At 37.0% G+C, this 18,049-nt stretch overlaps 1 protein-coding gene across 1 annotated transcript in view; it reads left to right on the forward strand.

Annotated features, from left to right (window-relative positions):
- LOC122397619 overlaps nucleotides 1-18,049 on the forward strand; it is a 113,725-nt gene that overhangs the window by 79,602 nt on the left and 16,074 nt on the right. The window contains exons 4-5 of the mRNA XM_043396888.1: nucleotides 6,973-7,137; nucleotides 17,049-17,938. Of these exons, the coding sequence (XP_043252823.1) occupies nucleotides 6,973-7,137; nucleotides 17,049-17,938 (1,055 nt within the window). The remainder of the gene's footprint in view (nucleotides 1-6,972; nucleotides 7,138-17,048; nucleotides 17,939-18,049) is intronic.

The raw sequence follows: 18,049 nt of genomic DNA on the forward strand, positions 1-18,049 counted from the left end.
GCGGTCTATTTTTTTCGCCCGCATTCGCGATTTCCCGTGACTGTAATCCTGTGTAGCTCGCTCGCGTGAAATATTTATTTTCCATTGTCCGATGCAATTGGTGGAAATTGGTATTTCCGTGTTTTTCGCGATCGAAGACAAATCGAGATAAATATTAACTCTAAATAATACGGAATTGAAATCGCGATCCAGAAAATTAAACGCCAAAAAATACCCATTTTTGATTTGACTAATACCACGCTATCGATGATTGTCCTGTTAAATAGAAATTTTGAATAACGAACAGAAGATAATCAATCCGTTACTCGTTGAATTAAAATAAAACCTATTAAATATTTCACACTGGATAAAGAAAAATTTTATATAAATTTATCTCTATGTACGTTCCTTTTTATGTATAGAAATATTTGAGGTGTATATTAACCTCGTTCGTGTTCCTTAATGCATATGCAAACCGTAATTTGTAAATCAGATGACCACCAAATTATCTAATTATCATTACAAATTTAACATCAAATTAACGGTTGGTAATACGATCGCTTCGGGCGAATTTTCCTAAACGAATACTATAATACAATTCGGTCTGCTACTGTCAGCGCTGTCGTTACTCAAAATATAATTGAAATTAAAGTGGAGGATATTTCTAATAAACTTTAAATTTGATCATTTTGAGAACAAAGCCTTGGATGAAAAACTTAAATACCAAATTGTTTCCTTATTGTTAAGAATAGAATTATCTCCTGGCAGGTTGTATCATGATTTTCCACCCACCCTGTATATTCGGTGTACGAATCCTTTTTTCAGCGTAGCATATAGCTGTGTATGAATCCTTTTTTCGGATACTGTATTTCTCCGCAGCACTGCTCTTTTCCTTCCTGTTTGCAGCCGGCCAAAAGTTCGTTGCTTCAGCTAGCCGGTATTTATCTCCTGCAGATTAAAGGGAGAACAAACGACGCGCGCAATAAATAACCTTCGAACGCTTCTACGTTCTCGTCTCTATGTAGCTGCTCCGAATTTCTCCACCTTTTTGTGTTGCCGCGTTTCAAGCTTGATTACCGATTGTTTCGCGCGAAACTCTGCTGCTGGAAATCGATGAGACAAGTTTACGATTGCAGTTAACTTACATGCCTTAATCAATACATATATTTAATACCATAGAAATATAATTGCGCTGGAATTCGGTCAAAAATAGTATTTGCGATGGTACGTCGTTCTCTGCGATAAAAATAAAGTAAAAGTGAGAAAAATAGAACAGTTACATGTAAAGGTAAATTTTCCTTCGTTATAGTCATACGACAGAAGTGGCAAAATACAAATAAAAAAGAGATAGCATTTATCCACGAAGGTGCATTCTCCTTTACGACAGAAACAATATAAAACGAGGAAGATAGAGGAGACATTTATTCGAAAGAGTACATTCTGCTCTATCCGTAAGAGTAAGGTACAAATTAGGAAGTCTATACGTGCCTTGGTATTATAAAAGTGAAGTAAAAATACGAAAAATAGGGGTTTATTTACGCAGGTTTTCTTCTACCGTAGGAACGAAGTGAAAATGGGAAGGATTGAAATGATATTTATTCACGAAGGTACGTTTTATCTACGATAAAAATAAAGTGAAAATGGGGGACAGAGGTGACATTTATCCACGAAGGTACATTTTCATCTGCTATATAGGAGTAAGGTGAAAGAGGAAAGGATATAAGTTGACTGTTCATCCGTGTGGTACGTTTTGCTTTATTATAGGGGTAAAGTAAAAATAAGGAAAATAGAGGTGCCATTTATCCGTGAAAATACGCCTTCTCTCCCAAGCTGAGTCTATTTAGAACTTGTCACCGTCGTACTGTCGACTCAGGCCTAAAGCCAGCTATATACATATATACCGTTTCACGTAGCTACACTCGACCAATGAAAAAGCTCCACGAGAAAGAGTTTTACGATTCTTTTTGCTTCCACTACCCTCACGCGTCGCGTGGTACGATCTCTACGCAACGTTCTTCCTTGCTTCGCGTTGCATAGTAAATATTATTTAGCGCAAAAAAAAAATTCTTGTAGTTCGTACCTTGTATCCGTGGAAAATTATCAATTTGCAAATGGAATGGTTTTCAAGTCTGGAACAAACATTGAACGATGCTTTTAAAAATAAATAAACTCCTTCCGATCGATCCTCTTCTGCATTCTGGTTGTAATGATATTTATTTCAGAAGTAAAATGTTTGTGACAGATTATTTTTGCGATTAACAAGAGTAACTAATTAGTATTCACAGTGTTAAATTATCTCTGATTCAATGTATTCTGAATGTAAAAGCGTTTCATTGATTACCAGTAAATAATAAATTATTTAACTGATTGAAACTATAGTATGCACGATCTTTCAGAGCAATAAAAATACTATTAACTAAATACTATTAATCAGGTTTTCTACTTCGGAGTAAAACGTAATTATTATCTCTTATTAGAAACGGAATAAGAATTTCTATTTTTTTTTTGCAAATTTATTTTCGAGGAGTAAAAATTCTTTGGGACCAAATAGCAGTGAAAAGATTTATGCTCGTAATATGATAGTTTCCTGTTCCTGCGATTTTACGCGAGCCAGCAGTACAGGGATTATGGGAGGGATCGAAATCCACGTTCATCCGCGTTATCCTGTTTAAAAATATATATACATGCAAAAGCTATGTACACTGTGGCTCAAGAGTTTTAGAATAGTCATTAAGCTCTGCGTAAACCTAAAAACGATTATGCAACCGTTAGAAGCTTGAAAACATCTTTCCCAGGAAAATTATTTAGGGACATTCCAAGAGCCAAACACTAATATCTTCATTGGCCGTTAAATGTAATTCCTAGCTAATAAAGGTAGTTCAGAATTTTAAATATTTTGGGAGTTATTAGAGAATTATGTTGCATTTATTTTTTTCTTTTTCAAGTATCTATTTATATTAAATTTCGTCAAAACTTGGTCGACTATTACGCTATGTGTACATTTTTGAAGCGTTGAAACATGATACAGAAATGGTTAGAAAATCCTGATCTACGCCAAATATCGAAGTATTCTTGGAAACAACTGCTCGGAGACTTTTGAGTGGCAGTGTACAAGAATGGACGAGAGAAAGAGGCGACAGCATTGACGATAGTTTCTACCTGCCCTGTACATATACTTTGGGACGAGGCTTCTGCTGAAAGGAGACGTGGTGCATACCTAAGCTTCGTCCTTTATGCGAAACCCTGAACAAGGACTAAGCCTATAGCAGGTAGTCTAGGTGATTTACACTGTGATTCTGGTTCGCTTTTTAGTAGGTTCTTGCGTGCACCAGGTAACGCCATCCTGACGAGCTGCCATCCCTGAGCACACTTACCTACCTTTTAAACATTTTTCACACTCATATTCAGCTCCACGAAGTCACCATCGATCAATCAAGATCGTTAATTACATTTGTCGGTGTCACGTGTATCGCTGTTCCTTTATTTTGCACGTATTTTTCTTATCATGTACATTGATGCTGAACAAATTCTGATTTCCATTTATTATACCTGGGTGTCAGACAGCTGCAGAAATTAATACAGAGTGCAATCGTCGAATATAAACCGAATTTTAGCGTTCTAAAAAGTGTATAATACCTCGTGATACAAAAATAAAATAGCATCGTATCGGTTGCAATTTTGTAACGAATAAAAAAAGGCACACGTACGGAGACTAATTCTGTTTAGCTGAGCACACCTCTACGCAGGAAATTGAAACTTCTGTTACACGTGCTTGAAAGCTATTTCGACGCGATAAAAAAAGAAAGACGATCGCGGACAATGATTCGTGCAAACACTGCACGAATGCCACGAACGTAATTGCTGTGTAACTTAGTCTCGCTCCTCCTGACACCCGTTCCATCCACTCCGATATTTTCCATGCGACGCAATTTTTGCGGGAATCAAACCGGAATATCCAGAGATCATGCTCGACACGATTTTTCAAAGATAACGTTTCTTGTTCTGATTATTATTCGCAAGAGAAATAAAACAACACATCAGCTTAGATACAGTAGCGACTGTATACAAGAAAACCATAAAATCTAAAGTTCGTTTCGAAAAGACAGACACCTGTTTTTCCTCCTTAGGGAAGTAAAAGTAATTCGAGCAGTCAAATATCTTGATTGGGCAAATCCCCTGATGGACTCCAGTGCACTGCGAATCCGTACATAGAAGGGGTCTAAGACCAAAATATACACCTGTGGAGCCAAGTTGAAACAAATCAAACAAGAAAATGACCTTTCAAGTATCAGAGAAGGAACTGACCAGGGTCGTATCCAGTCGCTACAGCAAGAACAGCCACGCAACAAGAACGCCACGCAGGATTCACGGCGTTTGAGAGGATCGAAGACAAAACCATGGCGAAGCAATTCATCGACAAGCTCTCGATATTCAAAGAACTCGAGAACGTTCTTAGAGGTTTCCAATTGCTACTGGAAGCAAGGAGCAAAGAACGGAGAGGAAACGCGAGAAAAAGAGATGTTTCGGTTCGCCTTTGCTCCAAAGTATCCGGCTTGAATCCTGTAGGAGGAGGTATTCTCCGAACCGCAGGATGTTTCGTTGGATATACTGCACGGTTTATCGCACCTGAACGTCAGGGAATATTTCCGGGAGTTCCGTAACGTCGTTCGAGGAGCTGATTCGCAACTGGATTTGGAAATAGTGGAAAGACCTGTGGCGACACTTCCCGCGCTCGCCCCCAGAGGGCTACGCTCAACCTTTCTGTCTCACAAGCACTCCTCGAACGACCATTGGAAGTCCCAGAATTTAAGACAGGACCTGCTAGAGTTTACTGATGAGAATCTTGCTATCTCGCGTTTATTACTTCATACAACAACAAGAACCACTCAGTCGAAAGAAGAAAGAAGAACTCGGTGCTCCAGTTGTTCGTATACGAAATCGATACGACATAAAAATCCAACTCTGAAGTGGAACAAAAGCTTGGCTATGTGGAAAATCTGGATGAAGAAAGCCTCTAACCATGATAGACTGTTATTATCCTTATCGTTGGACACGCTCAAATATATGGATTTAGACACAAAAACTATGCCACAGAGCCTTTTTAAGCTCTTAAATTTAAGCCCACCAGAAAACGACGAACGTAGATCGCCCTTACAAATGGCGTTTCACGAACAGAGAGAACGTCATGGTGCTCAACACCGTTGTTGTTTTGGTAAAGACGAGTTCCATCGTTGTTTGCGATCCTTCGTGTTGCAAAGGGTTACAAGAGACCTTTCTTGGGATTGACTCCCTGGAAGACGCCGGGAATAATGGCCAACACGCCACCAGAGGTTTCGGTACTTCCAGGATGAACCACGAACGGAACGCTCGTTCGTCAGCGAACCTCGAATAATCAATACATCGCCAGAGGAGAATTCACAGACAAGAGAATACGCAGCTTTCTATCAACGAGCTCTCGAGCCTGTGGATGAGATTGCGGGAATGGAAACTGTGCTGAGTCTCCCGCCTCAATAGCCAAGACCTGGCAGATCAACACCTCGACAAGTTATTTGATCGATCCCACCAAGTTTCCAAATCCAAACCTATGTAGGATAGCTGCAACTTGTGGGATCTATAGAGGAAAATTTTGATATTTCTTTATCCTGGACATTGAACTTTGTATCTGTTTTTATTGCACCAACTCAAGAACTTCGACATATTTGATTAGCATTGTATTTTGAGGAATAAACAACCCAAGAACTGCGACATATTTGATTAGCATTGTATTTTGAGGAATAAACAACCCTTTTTAAAAATGTTTCCGTCCCGTCTGAATGTTCAGTATTTTGTCGCTGCTTGAGAGGTATAAATATTATTTTATGCGAAACAATGTCGTGTACTCTTTGAAATTATGTATCCGCGTCTTGCTTTAAATATTGACAAATCTGTATTTCCTGTCGCTTCTAACGTCCACTTTCGGAGATCAATATTGTGGATTATTGAGACTCTGTCAATAGTATCGGTAAGCTTTGAAAGAACGTAATCCGAAGTATATAATAATTTATCTCTTCGCGTACCACCTGCTTCTATATACTTCTCGCAAGCGTTGTATAACTGTTTGCGTACCTTGACGTTTCGAAAACGATTTTGTACCACGTTAAGGGATTCTCGTTTACGTTTCCAATATTTTACTGTCCTTTTCGTGTACTTGAAATCGGTGTTACTCTCATTCACGAGTTGTATGTTCGTAAATAAAAGTGATTAGTCGAAATGAAATAGATGTGTTTTCCTGAAAGTACAAAAATAGCATTACTCAAATACGGCGAGGTTCTAAAGTTGGCCCAATACACAATTGTGGAAAGTTTCATCGAAATCGACATGTGTCACGCAGCGATTGTCTCTTCTGAGGATTGATCGTAGTATAAAGAAACCGTTATAAAACTGTAAGAGAGAGAAATACGTGTGTACAATAGCAACAGCTGTAGCAGTCACCTGGCCATATTGCAGTACTCTCACCCACAATTATGAAACACGTCATTTCCGTGTTATGACACTTTGTAGACGTACTTACCTCTCTCTTCAATTCTTTCTGTTCCTCGATTACTTTATCACCATGTGTAAAGTATTATTAAAAGTAGAAATAAATAAAGAAAAAAATAATACTTTTTTCATTTTATTGTTAAAATAAATGTTTGTAATACGAATACAGTGTAACTAAACTTATCAATTTGCCTTGCCTGGTTTAATTTATTTCATGTATTATGGCATGAAAACAACTATAATTTTGAACAAATAATTTTAACCTAATTTTGTAATTATGTAACACGACGACGTTTTCGCTTGAAACGAACAAAAAAGTTCACACGTTGATCGATGACATCTGTCGCAAGCTCGACAGATGTCACCGATGGATATCTGAATTTTGTTTATTTTAACGATCCGCCCCTGAAAACGTTATCCCTGTGTATTTCGAACGCATTGTCACCTTCGCACGAAATTTTGACTGGTTTTTAGATGTGGATGTACTCGCTGGGAAGGGCATTATTGGACACAACCCCGAGAGTCGCAGCGCTGATGGGAACGGTTTCCGTTTCACCCTCGTCGGCGCTTCAGTCCGTTTTAGCCGCCATGACGGAACCCGATCCCCGAAGACGAGCATCCTTGATGAATCTTCTGGACGTAAGTCTGTAAATCCAGTGGAAATTGTTTTCTGCTGTTTCCTTCTCTCCTGTCTGTCGCAAAAATCGGATAGCGGTTCTCGTCCCCCCGCAAGGCGACCCGTTATAAAAATAACCGCTCCAAGGCGGAAAGAGAGGATAAAATATCTGTTCCGGGGCACGACGATGTTTTTCACATTTGTTTGCTACGTAACGTAACCCGCGTGGCTGTTAATAGCTTGCACTCTATGACGTAAATTTCATTCGTATCGGGTCGGAAAATGGCCAAGGAAACTGGGTCTGGAGGTTTGTTTTATTTATACGGCAATGACTAATAGCGTCTTGAACTAGCTTTTTCATTCGGTTAACGTTTTCACTCCCGAGTTTCTGTATCCCGGAAATAAATAACATGAAATTGTAGAGAGGAGGTCGAAAGTAACAAATTCTGGTCTTTAGTTCTCTTCGATTTAATATTGCTTATAAATTGGCTTATGAAGAATGAATAAATTTGAAATATTTTCTGTTCCATTGCAAACACGGAAGAAAAGGAATGAAGTAACTTTTGGGACTCATAAATTGAAAATATTTCAGCATAGTAATTTTGATTCATAGTAAAGAGTTTATAGAAACCCAACGATTTTGATTATGGGAATTGGGAATGCAAGAATCGTACGTATATACCTGAATGTTCGATTCACGCGTGGACGTACACTAACGGAGAACGTGTGAAATAATTCAATAGCTAACGTTTCAGTATTCCACATTTCATTGTGCATCGTTACGCTCGGATGTTTCTCTGTCGAGGGTGTGTAAGTATTTCCTTCGCCAGGACCTATCCGCATGCACGGTTTCACGAAGAAAATTGCCACATAAAAATAGAATTCAATATTTATATTCCTGAGACGTACGAGCGTGTTCGTATTTTAAAAATAGTGAAAATAGAAGGACGATAGAAACAGCTTTCTCTCGTACATTTATTTTTTGAAATCTGTAATAACGCTTGAAGTTTGTCGAATCTTATGAAATTATAATAATTATCATTGATTTTAATTCGTCATTGAATAGGTCTCAAACTTAACTATTAAAAGCTCATTTAAAAGAATGTTTTCTATCGTCACGCGTCTTAAAATATAACCTTTTCGTACGATTATAAAACACGAATTCAACTAACACACATTATATTTTCAGTAAAAAATTTTTTTCTCGAAATTGCTTAGGATTTCGAGGGTAGGTGTATTCATAAAAAATGATTGTAATTGATCCCCGCAACAGAAAATAATTTTTCCAGAACGATTTGCAATTTTTTTTTCAACGTTTATTAGGCACCTACACCCTGTCGATTTTTCTTAAAAATTCATTTTTGATTTTTAATATATATGTTTGACGCCTTACAGAAAAGTTGTCTAATACTTTCTTGTAGGTACCCTCTACTTCAGAAAAATGTTTCATTGAAATATATTTATCATTGTAAGAATTATGGCTGTTTGAAAATTAGACCATTTTTATAGGGTTTTTCTCATTTTGCGGGGTCAAGGATCTACTTTTCGAATATTTTTTGAATTTCTACATATTCTTCACTGAAATACGCGTAGTTTGCATTTTGAAACATTAAAATCGTCCAATCCGTTCAGAAGTTATGATGTTTTAAATATACGCATGCAATTTTGGGAAAACAATTCTGGCCAGAAATTATATTTTCGGTAAGGAATTTTTTTCTCGGAAGTGCGCAGGAATTCGAGGGTATGTCTATTCACCAAAAATACTTCTAATTAACCCCTGTAACTAAATATAATTTTTTTAGTATGATTTGAAATTTTTTAATTTCGTCTAGAAGTTTCAGTACCTACTCGAATTTTTTTCTCGAAAATGGTTAGAATTTTAAGGGTATGTCTATTCATAAAAAATGATTGTAATTGACCTCCCTAGATCAAATTAATTTTTTTAGAACGATTTGAAATTTTTTTTTTTTTAGGCACCTACCCCCTGTCGATTTTTCTTAAAAATTAATTTTTGATTTTTAACAAATATGTTTGACATTCTACGAAAATGTTGTTTAATACATTTTTGTAGGTATCCATGAGCACTATTTCACAAATGAATTTGAATGAGATACATTCATTATTGTAGGAGTTATTGTCGTTCGAAAATTGGACCACTTTTATGGGGCTTTTCTCCCTTTACGGGGTTAAAGAACGACTTATCGAACATTCTTAGAATTCCTACAAATTCTTTACCAAAATATGCGCTATTTGCATTTTGAAACATTTAAATCCTCCAATCCGTTCAGGAGTTATGATTTTTTATATACATATATTCTGTAAATTATAATAGTCTATAAATATGTCTAAAAGATTTTTACGAACAATGACTGATGATCCAATTATTCCTGTTCATATTGCAAAAACAAAACATAGTTTTCCAATATTTTTTTTACCATTAATTTTGAAGTTAAAAGATTTTCTTACTTAAAATTTTATTATTTTCAAATATTATGCCTGAGCAAAGAATAAATTGTAAATTTATTTATAAAGATTATAAATTCTTTTAATATGTAATAAGCTGTCGATTCGATTATTAATTGCCCTCTGGTTGACTGTTGCCAAGATATTGGGCTTCCCAGCTAAGGAGCTTTACGTTTCGCGGATACGTTCTAAATAATACGCAATTATGGCTGTTCGCTAATTTGGCGGTCGAACGTTTTTGCGAGTCGAAAACTAATTTCCGTGTAACGGCCAAGAACATCGAGCGCCTAGGTATCTTGAATCACGAGCTTGCTCGAAGAAGCAGCTGCATCGGAGTTGAATCGGATGCATGCGCATGATTCAAACAACGGGAGAACAACGGGCCAACCGTTCGTGAGAATAATAATGCAATTTCCGGGCCATAAAATGCAGCGTCCTCGTGTTATTGAAATTTTTCGACCGTCGCGCTCGCCCAAGTCGAAGCCAAAATTCTCGTTATCCATTCAGCCGGGCACGATCACTCTTTTACTTTCAGAGTAATTTCCTCCGTTTGTATAATATAACGAACACGGTTAAGTCTCGAAAGCATTTCCCCTGGATTCAATTGTTTTTCTATTCAAAATAATTTTACAAAAATCATTATCAATATAACATTTAAGGAAGCTTTGATCAAATTTAATTATAAATTCCCTGCCCTTCTCTACCGCGTTTGATCCCCAAATAAATCTATTAAAATTAAATAAAGAAAATTTATTTCAATGCCAGTAGGAGTCGTTGTCGCGTTAAAAAGGAACGCAGTTTTGGAAAAAAATGCTTCGACGAAGGAACGCGAGCTTTTCCCGCGCGAAAAGGCGCTCCATTAATTCTGCATCGGAGAGCCGGATTACGTAATTACTTGGTCGACGTCACCGATATCGTCACGCGTTACCGATACAAATTTAATTAATACCGGACCCGCGAACGCCTCTCCGTCGAACAGAGGCGACTGTGACGAACTTGACGCGATCGCAGAGAGCACTTTCAAGAGCGTTTGCGGTGGCTCGCTAATCGTGTTATCTGTCGCGCGAACGGAGAAAGAGAACGGTGAGAGTGATCCTAGTCAGTCAATTCCTGACCTAACCCTTCAGGCATGACGCGAATTTAAACGTGATGTCACGGTTTGGGCGAAGTCTGATAAGAAAGTATCCCAAAGCGAAGCTGGAACGACCTTCTTACGAACGAAACGTACGATTGTAACGATTGAATGGCAAAGATTCGTTTAATAAGGAAGATAACAAAGAATGTACAATAGCTATGTAGATAGATAGAATATAGAACAGATATCTCTGCGTCGACAGTAAATTGTGTAATCAATTAAAGTCATCGTAATTAATTCTGTTTTCTACACTGTGTATCGTTGCATCTACCCTTGGAAATGGTTTGGAGCAGAGAACAGATTGATGTATTACGGTAGTTCGAAGCTGACCCCCAAAATACTAGATAAAGTTAAATCGATCGATAGGATTGCGTTAGATTGAAATTATGACGATTAATAGATGGGGAAAATTCGTACTCGAAAACCCGTTTTATTTGTAACCTTGTACACTCGTACACTGACTGTCTTATTAATTTGTTGACTTACTTCATTCTGTTTCCATTAAGATACAGCTGTTTTTGTGCTCCAATAATCCTTGCAAGAATCAGAGCTTGTCTAATTGACGCTTGCAACGATTCTTGCAATAATAAAACTGCAAATTATTAAGTTCTTAAGCAGATAAGCAAGCTATAAAAACCTATTATATGATCTCCATTCGTGTTGGTATCAATTTTTACAAACAGAATTAATGAATTAGAGAGACACGTTTATGTAGATGTAAACAAGTGCGCTCGTGTTCAGCGAATTTACGCATAAATATTTTTCGAAAAAGATTTCCATATATTGAGCGTTCAGCAAAGCAGTGAAACGAATTTCTACGTGACAAATAAATCGAAAACATGGAATACAATACTTTACTACCATTTTTTGCAATCACGTTTTACGTTAAATTCGATTTCGAGGACATGTGAAACGAAATGCGAATTGCACTGGAATTTTTTATATTATCACATATTTTATTTCTTTTTTAATTTTCTGTAACTATCCACTTCAAAACAACCCATTATTTTAAATCCATCGTTATTTATTTTTAAATGTGTCATTTCACAAAAAGAAATCAGTATCTCCAAAACAGAACGCCCATTTCCGATCGTTTGTAACAAAACAATTTTCAACGATTTTTCGTGGACCACCCCACACAGTGCTCCGATATTCCCAGCTTCTCGGTTCGCCCACACAAAAATAACAAACTCCATAAAACTTGTCTGTTCGTCGTTGGAGTTTGAAACATAGTTCGTCGCGTTTCTCGCGGACAATGGCGTAGGATCTTGCGATTAACGCGCGTCGTCCTCGATCACGCGGCGTCATTTTCCCGGGAACCGTCCACTTTAATAAAGCCATTCGTTCGGCCGGTCGTAACTCATCGGTTGCACCTGAATGGGCCGCGAAATTGATGAAATCCCTGGGCCAGGCGCGAACTTATTCCACCGTCGCCGATTTCCGCGAGGAGTCCTCGACCCGCGATAAATTATCCAGCCCGGAGATCGCCACTTCGCCGATGGGCTGCTATGCAGATGAAACCCAAAGGAAGAAGCCCCTCGAGATAAGACGAAAAGCACACCCCCGCTGGCGTCGGAACTGCTACGTCCTTCCGCGGACGTCAGCGCGAAATTAACGATATCGATTTTACGTTTGTCACCGAACGATCAGCTTTTTTCCTATCTACGGACATAGTATCACGCGATAACGGGTCAGAGGTCTTAAGGGGCCATTCTACCTTACAGGCACGAAAAATACATGTTTATTTGTGATTTTTTTTGCGGGCTATTAAAGAGCGATTAATTCCGTGTTTTGTAGATAAATTTATTATATATTTAGCTATATTTACGAATTTTTGCAATGCATAATATCTATTGATTACGCTGTTTTTGTTGATCAACAAACAACAGTTTTTACGAACGGCGTCTGACTTCGTATGTGATATCTTGCGAACAAGTTATCCGAAATCCAAAAACCAACGATATTCTTAAAACTTTACCGACCGGTACCGATTGACCCTAGATTATACATATTATATCTACTTTTTCTTGTACTTATAGGAATGTTAAATGAAACTTTGCGACAGTGGTTACTATATTGTTCTCTTTCTGTTATTATAGGGTAATTAAATCTAGTGATATTTTTTATTTTCATAACAACCGATTAATAAGCTACCGGTCGGTAAAACGTTAATCGGTAAAAAGTCGATTAATATACTACCGGACAATAAAGTGTTAATGTAGATGAGTGTGGTTATAGCAAGAACTAGGATCTTTTAAAAAAAACAAAAAATGGCAAAATGGCAGCTATTTTACGAAAAAATACTGAATATTTTCATATATTCGGTTGCTTTTTTGTTAATAAAAGAAAAAGTATTGCATATATCGCAATTATCCGAGTTCATGCTATAGAGAGACCAGTTCTAAAGATACTTTATTTATTTCATGTTGATATCTTGAATAGTTTTTTCGTTATTACATACGCAGTGCTGAAAAATGTAGTTTCGAGATAAACAGCTTTAAGGGGGGAGTCTCATGTGAATGATAGAAAATTGAACCATTTTTCTTAATTTTTTAAAAGGAAATGTTACATCTGTCATTATGATTCTTTTTGGAGTTTACTTAGCTATCCTTTGGGAATACAAGATAATTTTTTTATTAATTTTTATTAACTTTTAATGTTGTTATCACGTCCGCAGTAAACATGTGTTTAAATACTGTCGTAGGTGATTGCAGCACTCAAGGTTGCCTAAATCAAAAAAATCAAAAAAATTTTTATTCGGTAGGTTTACAGTTATCGCCCGTACCAAAATAATTAATTTATGTTGCAAATTGACAAAATGGTGAAAGCTTAAAGTAGAAATTGCAAAATTTCGTCGTTTCTTTTGCAACTTTTTAATAAAAAAGATATGATAAAATCATTATAACAATTTGATTTTGTTACGGCCGAGAACTGTTAGTATGTGGAACAACGTGTAAAAATTTCAAAACAATCGAACGTATAGTTTTTGAGATTTTATCTACGCCAGTTAAGAAAGTAACGTTTCGAGAGAAACGCATTTGAAGTTTCACGTCCAGTTGTTATACCTGCGCGCGGTACATTTCAGCAGGCTATAACTTAATTAATTTTTCAAATTTCAATTTAATATTTGGTAGATATATTTTCGAGACTACATACTAAAAGAAAACGAAAAAAAAATTCGATGTTTTAAGGGGTAAGACCACTGTAAAAACCTGAAGTGAAGCGTTCTTTTGCGATTTGTTTTTTTGGATGGATGGAAAAGTAAGAGGATAATAATATTCAAAAATGTTATTAACCATGTCGTTAAGTGTTACAAAAAAAATATTTATTAAAAAATAGTGCAAAATGACGACGCTGGAGCCATTCTCGCGAGACGTGATTTGAATTTGAGGCGCTCTGCGGCACGCAGTGTAACTGACCCAAATTTGTATCTAGAAAAAAAAACAAAAAATTTTAATCTACATGAATATAGCTAGAGAAATACGTCGAAATAAATTCGTTAGTTTTTCAAATTTTAATTTAATATTTACTAGATATATTTTCGAGACTACATAATAAAAGAAAATGCAAAAAAAATTGAATTTTTTGAATCCCACAAAGTAGAAAGGCAACTTAAAATTTTACGTCCAGTCATACCTGCGTGTGGTACATTACAGCAGGTTATAGCTTCGTTAGTTTCTCAAATTTCAATTTAACATTTGGTAGATATATTTTTGAGACTACATACTAAAAGAAAACGCAAAAAAAATTCGATTTTTTAAATCCCACAAGGTAGAAAGGCCCCTTAACGCTATTTACAGAGATCGAAACTCGGGCACTAGATTTCTCTTTTAAAACGTTATATAATTAAGATACAGTTATTCGTAGCGTTACAGCGAAGATTACGAAGAATAAGTAATAGCTGACAGTAAAGTTCAGCATCGATGGCTTGGTCGGATTGAATAAGGTCGTGAATTATTCATTGCATGTTTCACCAGAGAGAGATCATTATTTTGTTTTTTTTTTTTTAGGTAAAGAATTTGTTAGTGTGAGTGCTCTGGTACGCGCTACTATCGTTTTCGAGTAACATTATCATAAAATATCCATTTCTCGTCGCACGCTACGGAACACTACAAAAGAGGATCTTTCTGGTAACGAGCGAAGAACGAAATATACGTTGACACTTGTACAGCATTGTGACGCGAATATGCATCGTACTTTTTAATTTTGTTACAGTTGTATCTAACGATAGACGTTCAAACATTTGTACAGAGGATGAAGGAAGAGAATTTCAGTTTGATAACATAAAAATGAAGTTATTTCTATTATAATTTTATTAGGCACTTAAGAATTTCCATTAGAATTTTATTAAGTTGCAAGAATTATCAATTATTAACGTACATACATCAAGTGTATTCAAGCACGATCAAAAGATCGCACAAGTGGACGAGAGATTATAAAAACCGGGACGAGTAATGAAAACTAGATCGTTTTTCGTATCTCTTTAATTAAATTGAAATTAATGTTCCGCTGACAGCACGCAGAGTTTCTATAGCCCTGTTGCACGAGATACGCGATATAAGTGTTTGGAAAAGCATGACAACTTCAATCCTATTACGCAAAAAAATATATCACACCGAGTAATTGAACTAATTCCGGCGTTAAGTCGGGCTCAAATTCTCCTAATTATAATTTAATAACGTGACCGCATTATATCATAATTACAGGTCTTATAATTATGTTTTGCTCCTTAAAGTTGAACATGTTCGTAGGCCCACGTCGTGACGATAATTAACACGTAAACAAAACGAAAATGAATCAATTAAAAAATAATTTATGTCAAATAAATTACTTTGTAAAAGAATTTTAATGCGAGAAATTGAAAGAAATTTTGTCTTTCAAAGGAAACTACGCGTTCGAAAATTCGATTCTGTTATCGTACAATGATAGTGTACACATTGAATCGATTATAGTTTGCACTTGCGGGTCGTTTCTCGATTGATATCGTAGCCTGGCCGCGTCTATGGAATTCGCGCCGGAGCTATTGTTCCCCGAAACTAATAGTTTGTCTCCAGCGAGGGGGTTGCGACAATTTCGAAATCGGATAATCAAACCGTTTGCCTAACGCGATAAACACACGTGTGCAATCTCATTAAACCCGCGGAGAGATACGTAACAGTATCGTTTCTGGGAACCTCTAAATCTATTAAAACGTTTGACCCGATAGTCTCGTTTCAGTTTGAGAACTTCCACCTCGTTACCTTCGCCTGATTTCCACCTTCTGATAGCACGCGATAACGGCACGCTCTGTTCAACGAATATCCTTCCACGAAATTTCTACAAATTCTGCATCGATTATGTCCTCTTATATCCGTTTCAACCGTAGCTCAAGGGTGCTTTCGTTATATCAACCCATTAACGCCCAAATTATTTTTTTTTCAAATTTCAAAATTTCACTTATTCAAATTTATTAGTAACGTTGCCCTGATTAAGAAAATATTTTCAAAAATTTTTTCAATCCTCACATTTTTGAATTTTGGCCTGTCCTATAAATAGGACGCTGGGACTTAGTGCTATCAGAATTGCAAGTGTATAGTATATGTATATGAAAGTATTGAAAACAATTATAGACTGAAATATTTATTTAAAACTAATAAAAATACATTTATTTCCTATGATAATCTATAAAACAATTTTTACATAATGTTATTGTACACTTTTTACAATATGTTAGTGGTTTAGCTTTGCAACCCTCTCCTTGACATCGCCTCTGTTTTTCACGTTTTTCCATGAAATGTCCTTTTCCGTCAAATCTTACGCCCGTGAATACTTTAGAAGCTGATGTACATGGTCTTCCTACTGTAGTTCTTGTATTTGAAGTTAATTTTTAATAGAAAACTGATACAGATCGACGAAATTCTAATAAACTGATATTCGATTTATTGACTCGTTTGTAAAGAAGCCATAAATTTACTATTGCCATATCAATTAGTCAATTATATTGGTAATATAATACAACAATAATTATAATTTAGTTTAATACACCCGAAAATATATGTGGTAAATTTTTCATTTAATTTGAACCAATTTTAAGGGTTGAAAAAAAATAAAATACTCAGTGTCCTATAAATAGGACACTGGCTTATAATGGGTTAATATTAAATGGCAGAACCTTTAACTGATGTCTCAAAATCTTCAAACGCTTATAATTGCGACTAATAATTCAACAATTTTTAATAATCATATGGTCGATTCATTTATTTGAAAATGTATACAATTACTCTCACTAATATTCGTATACTATAATGGTGATTCGTTTCACCAAAACTTTAACAAACGTTTGGTTGACTGTTTCAGGTGATATCCGAATACTGTCGTACCCGGTTGCAGTCAAAGCCTTTCACTCATATAGTAATGGACATGTACCGCGAGGTGGTGAAATCGCCGCAGTACGCCGCCCGGAAACGCATGATCTATCATCATCTGAACCCTCCGCCGTCTCTTCGTAATCTCGCAGACAGAGCCGAGCAAAGTCGCCGTCAGAGCAATTATCCTCACCATTATCAGCAACTGGATCCTCTTCAGTTGGTGCACAATCAACCGACTAGTCGTCATCAGCATCCGCATCAGGATCGAGCTCAATATCACGCGACGAATCAGTTCAATCATCCTCGTCAGAGCCAGCAGGATCGAGTGCAAAGGTCACCGAGTCAAGTTCATCTGTACCAGCATCATCAACAGCTTCAGGATCCCCCGCAGCAGCATCAGATACCGAAAGTCCATCACTTTCCCCATCATCATCCGGCGAAGGGAGCACTGTTCAAGCTGCAGTCGCAAAACTCTCATTCTCATCCGAACCTGACCAGCCTCTGTGGCCAGCAAACGCAACAGAATCGACGCCAAGAGGCGAACCTGGACGATCGGAGGTCGCAGTTCCAGTCACAGCTAAACGTACAAGCGACTGGTCGCGCGGTTGGACCGGCCATTCAGCACCAACGACGACACCATCATTCCAGAACGTATTCCCAGCCGATATACACGAGATTGCAGCATACCAGAAGCAGCGGCAATTTGCCGACAGTCGTTGGGGAAAATAATTCCGGGGGGAACGTTTACAGTGACCCTATTTACGCGTTGCCAGTTAAACCGTTCCTGAGCTCGCAAGACGTCAGAGTAAACGGACTGTCCGTGAAGCCACCGGTCGGTCATTGTAACGAGGATGTTTATACAAGCACAACTATAGCAAGGTATTATGCCCTTTTAGTTTTAACGATCCTTGCGATTCCTCATGACGGATAGTGTTTGCTGTACCCTTCAATCAGGGTGTCCTCGTTTGCCTGCTATTAAATGCACGTATT

Source organism: Colletes gigas, unplaced genomic scaffold (assembly GCF_013123115.1).
Source record: "Colletes gigas isolate AHSC1104 unplaced genomic scaffold, ASM1312311v1 Colletes_gigas_Sc00001, whole genome shotgun sequence".
NCBI classification, from domain to species: domain Eukaryota; kingdom Metazoa; phylum Arthropoda; class Insecta; order Hymenoptera; family Colletidae; genus Colletes; species Colletes gigas.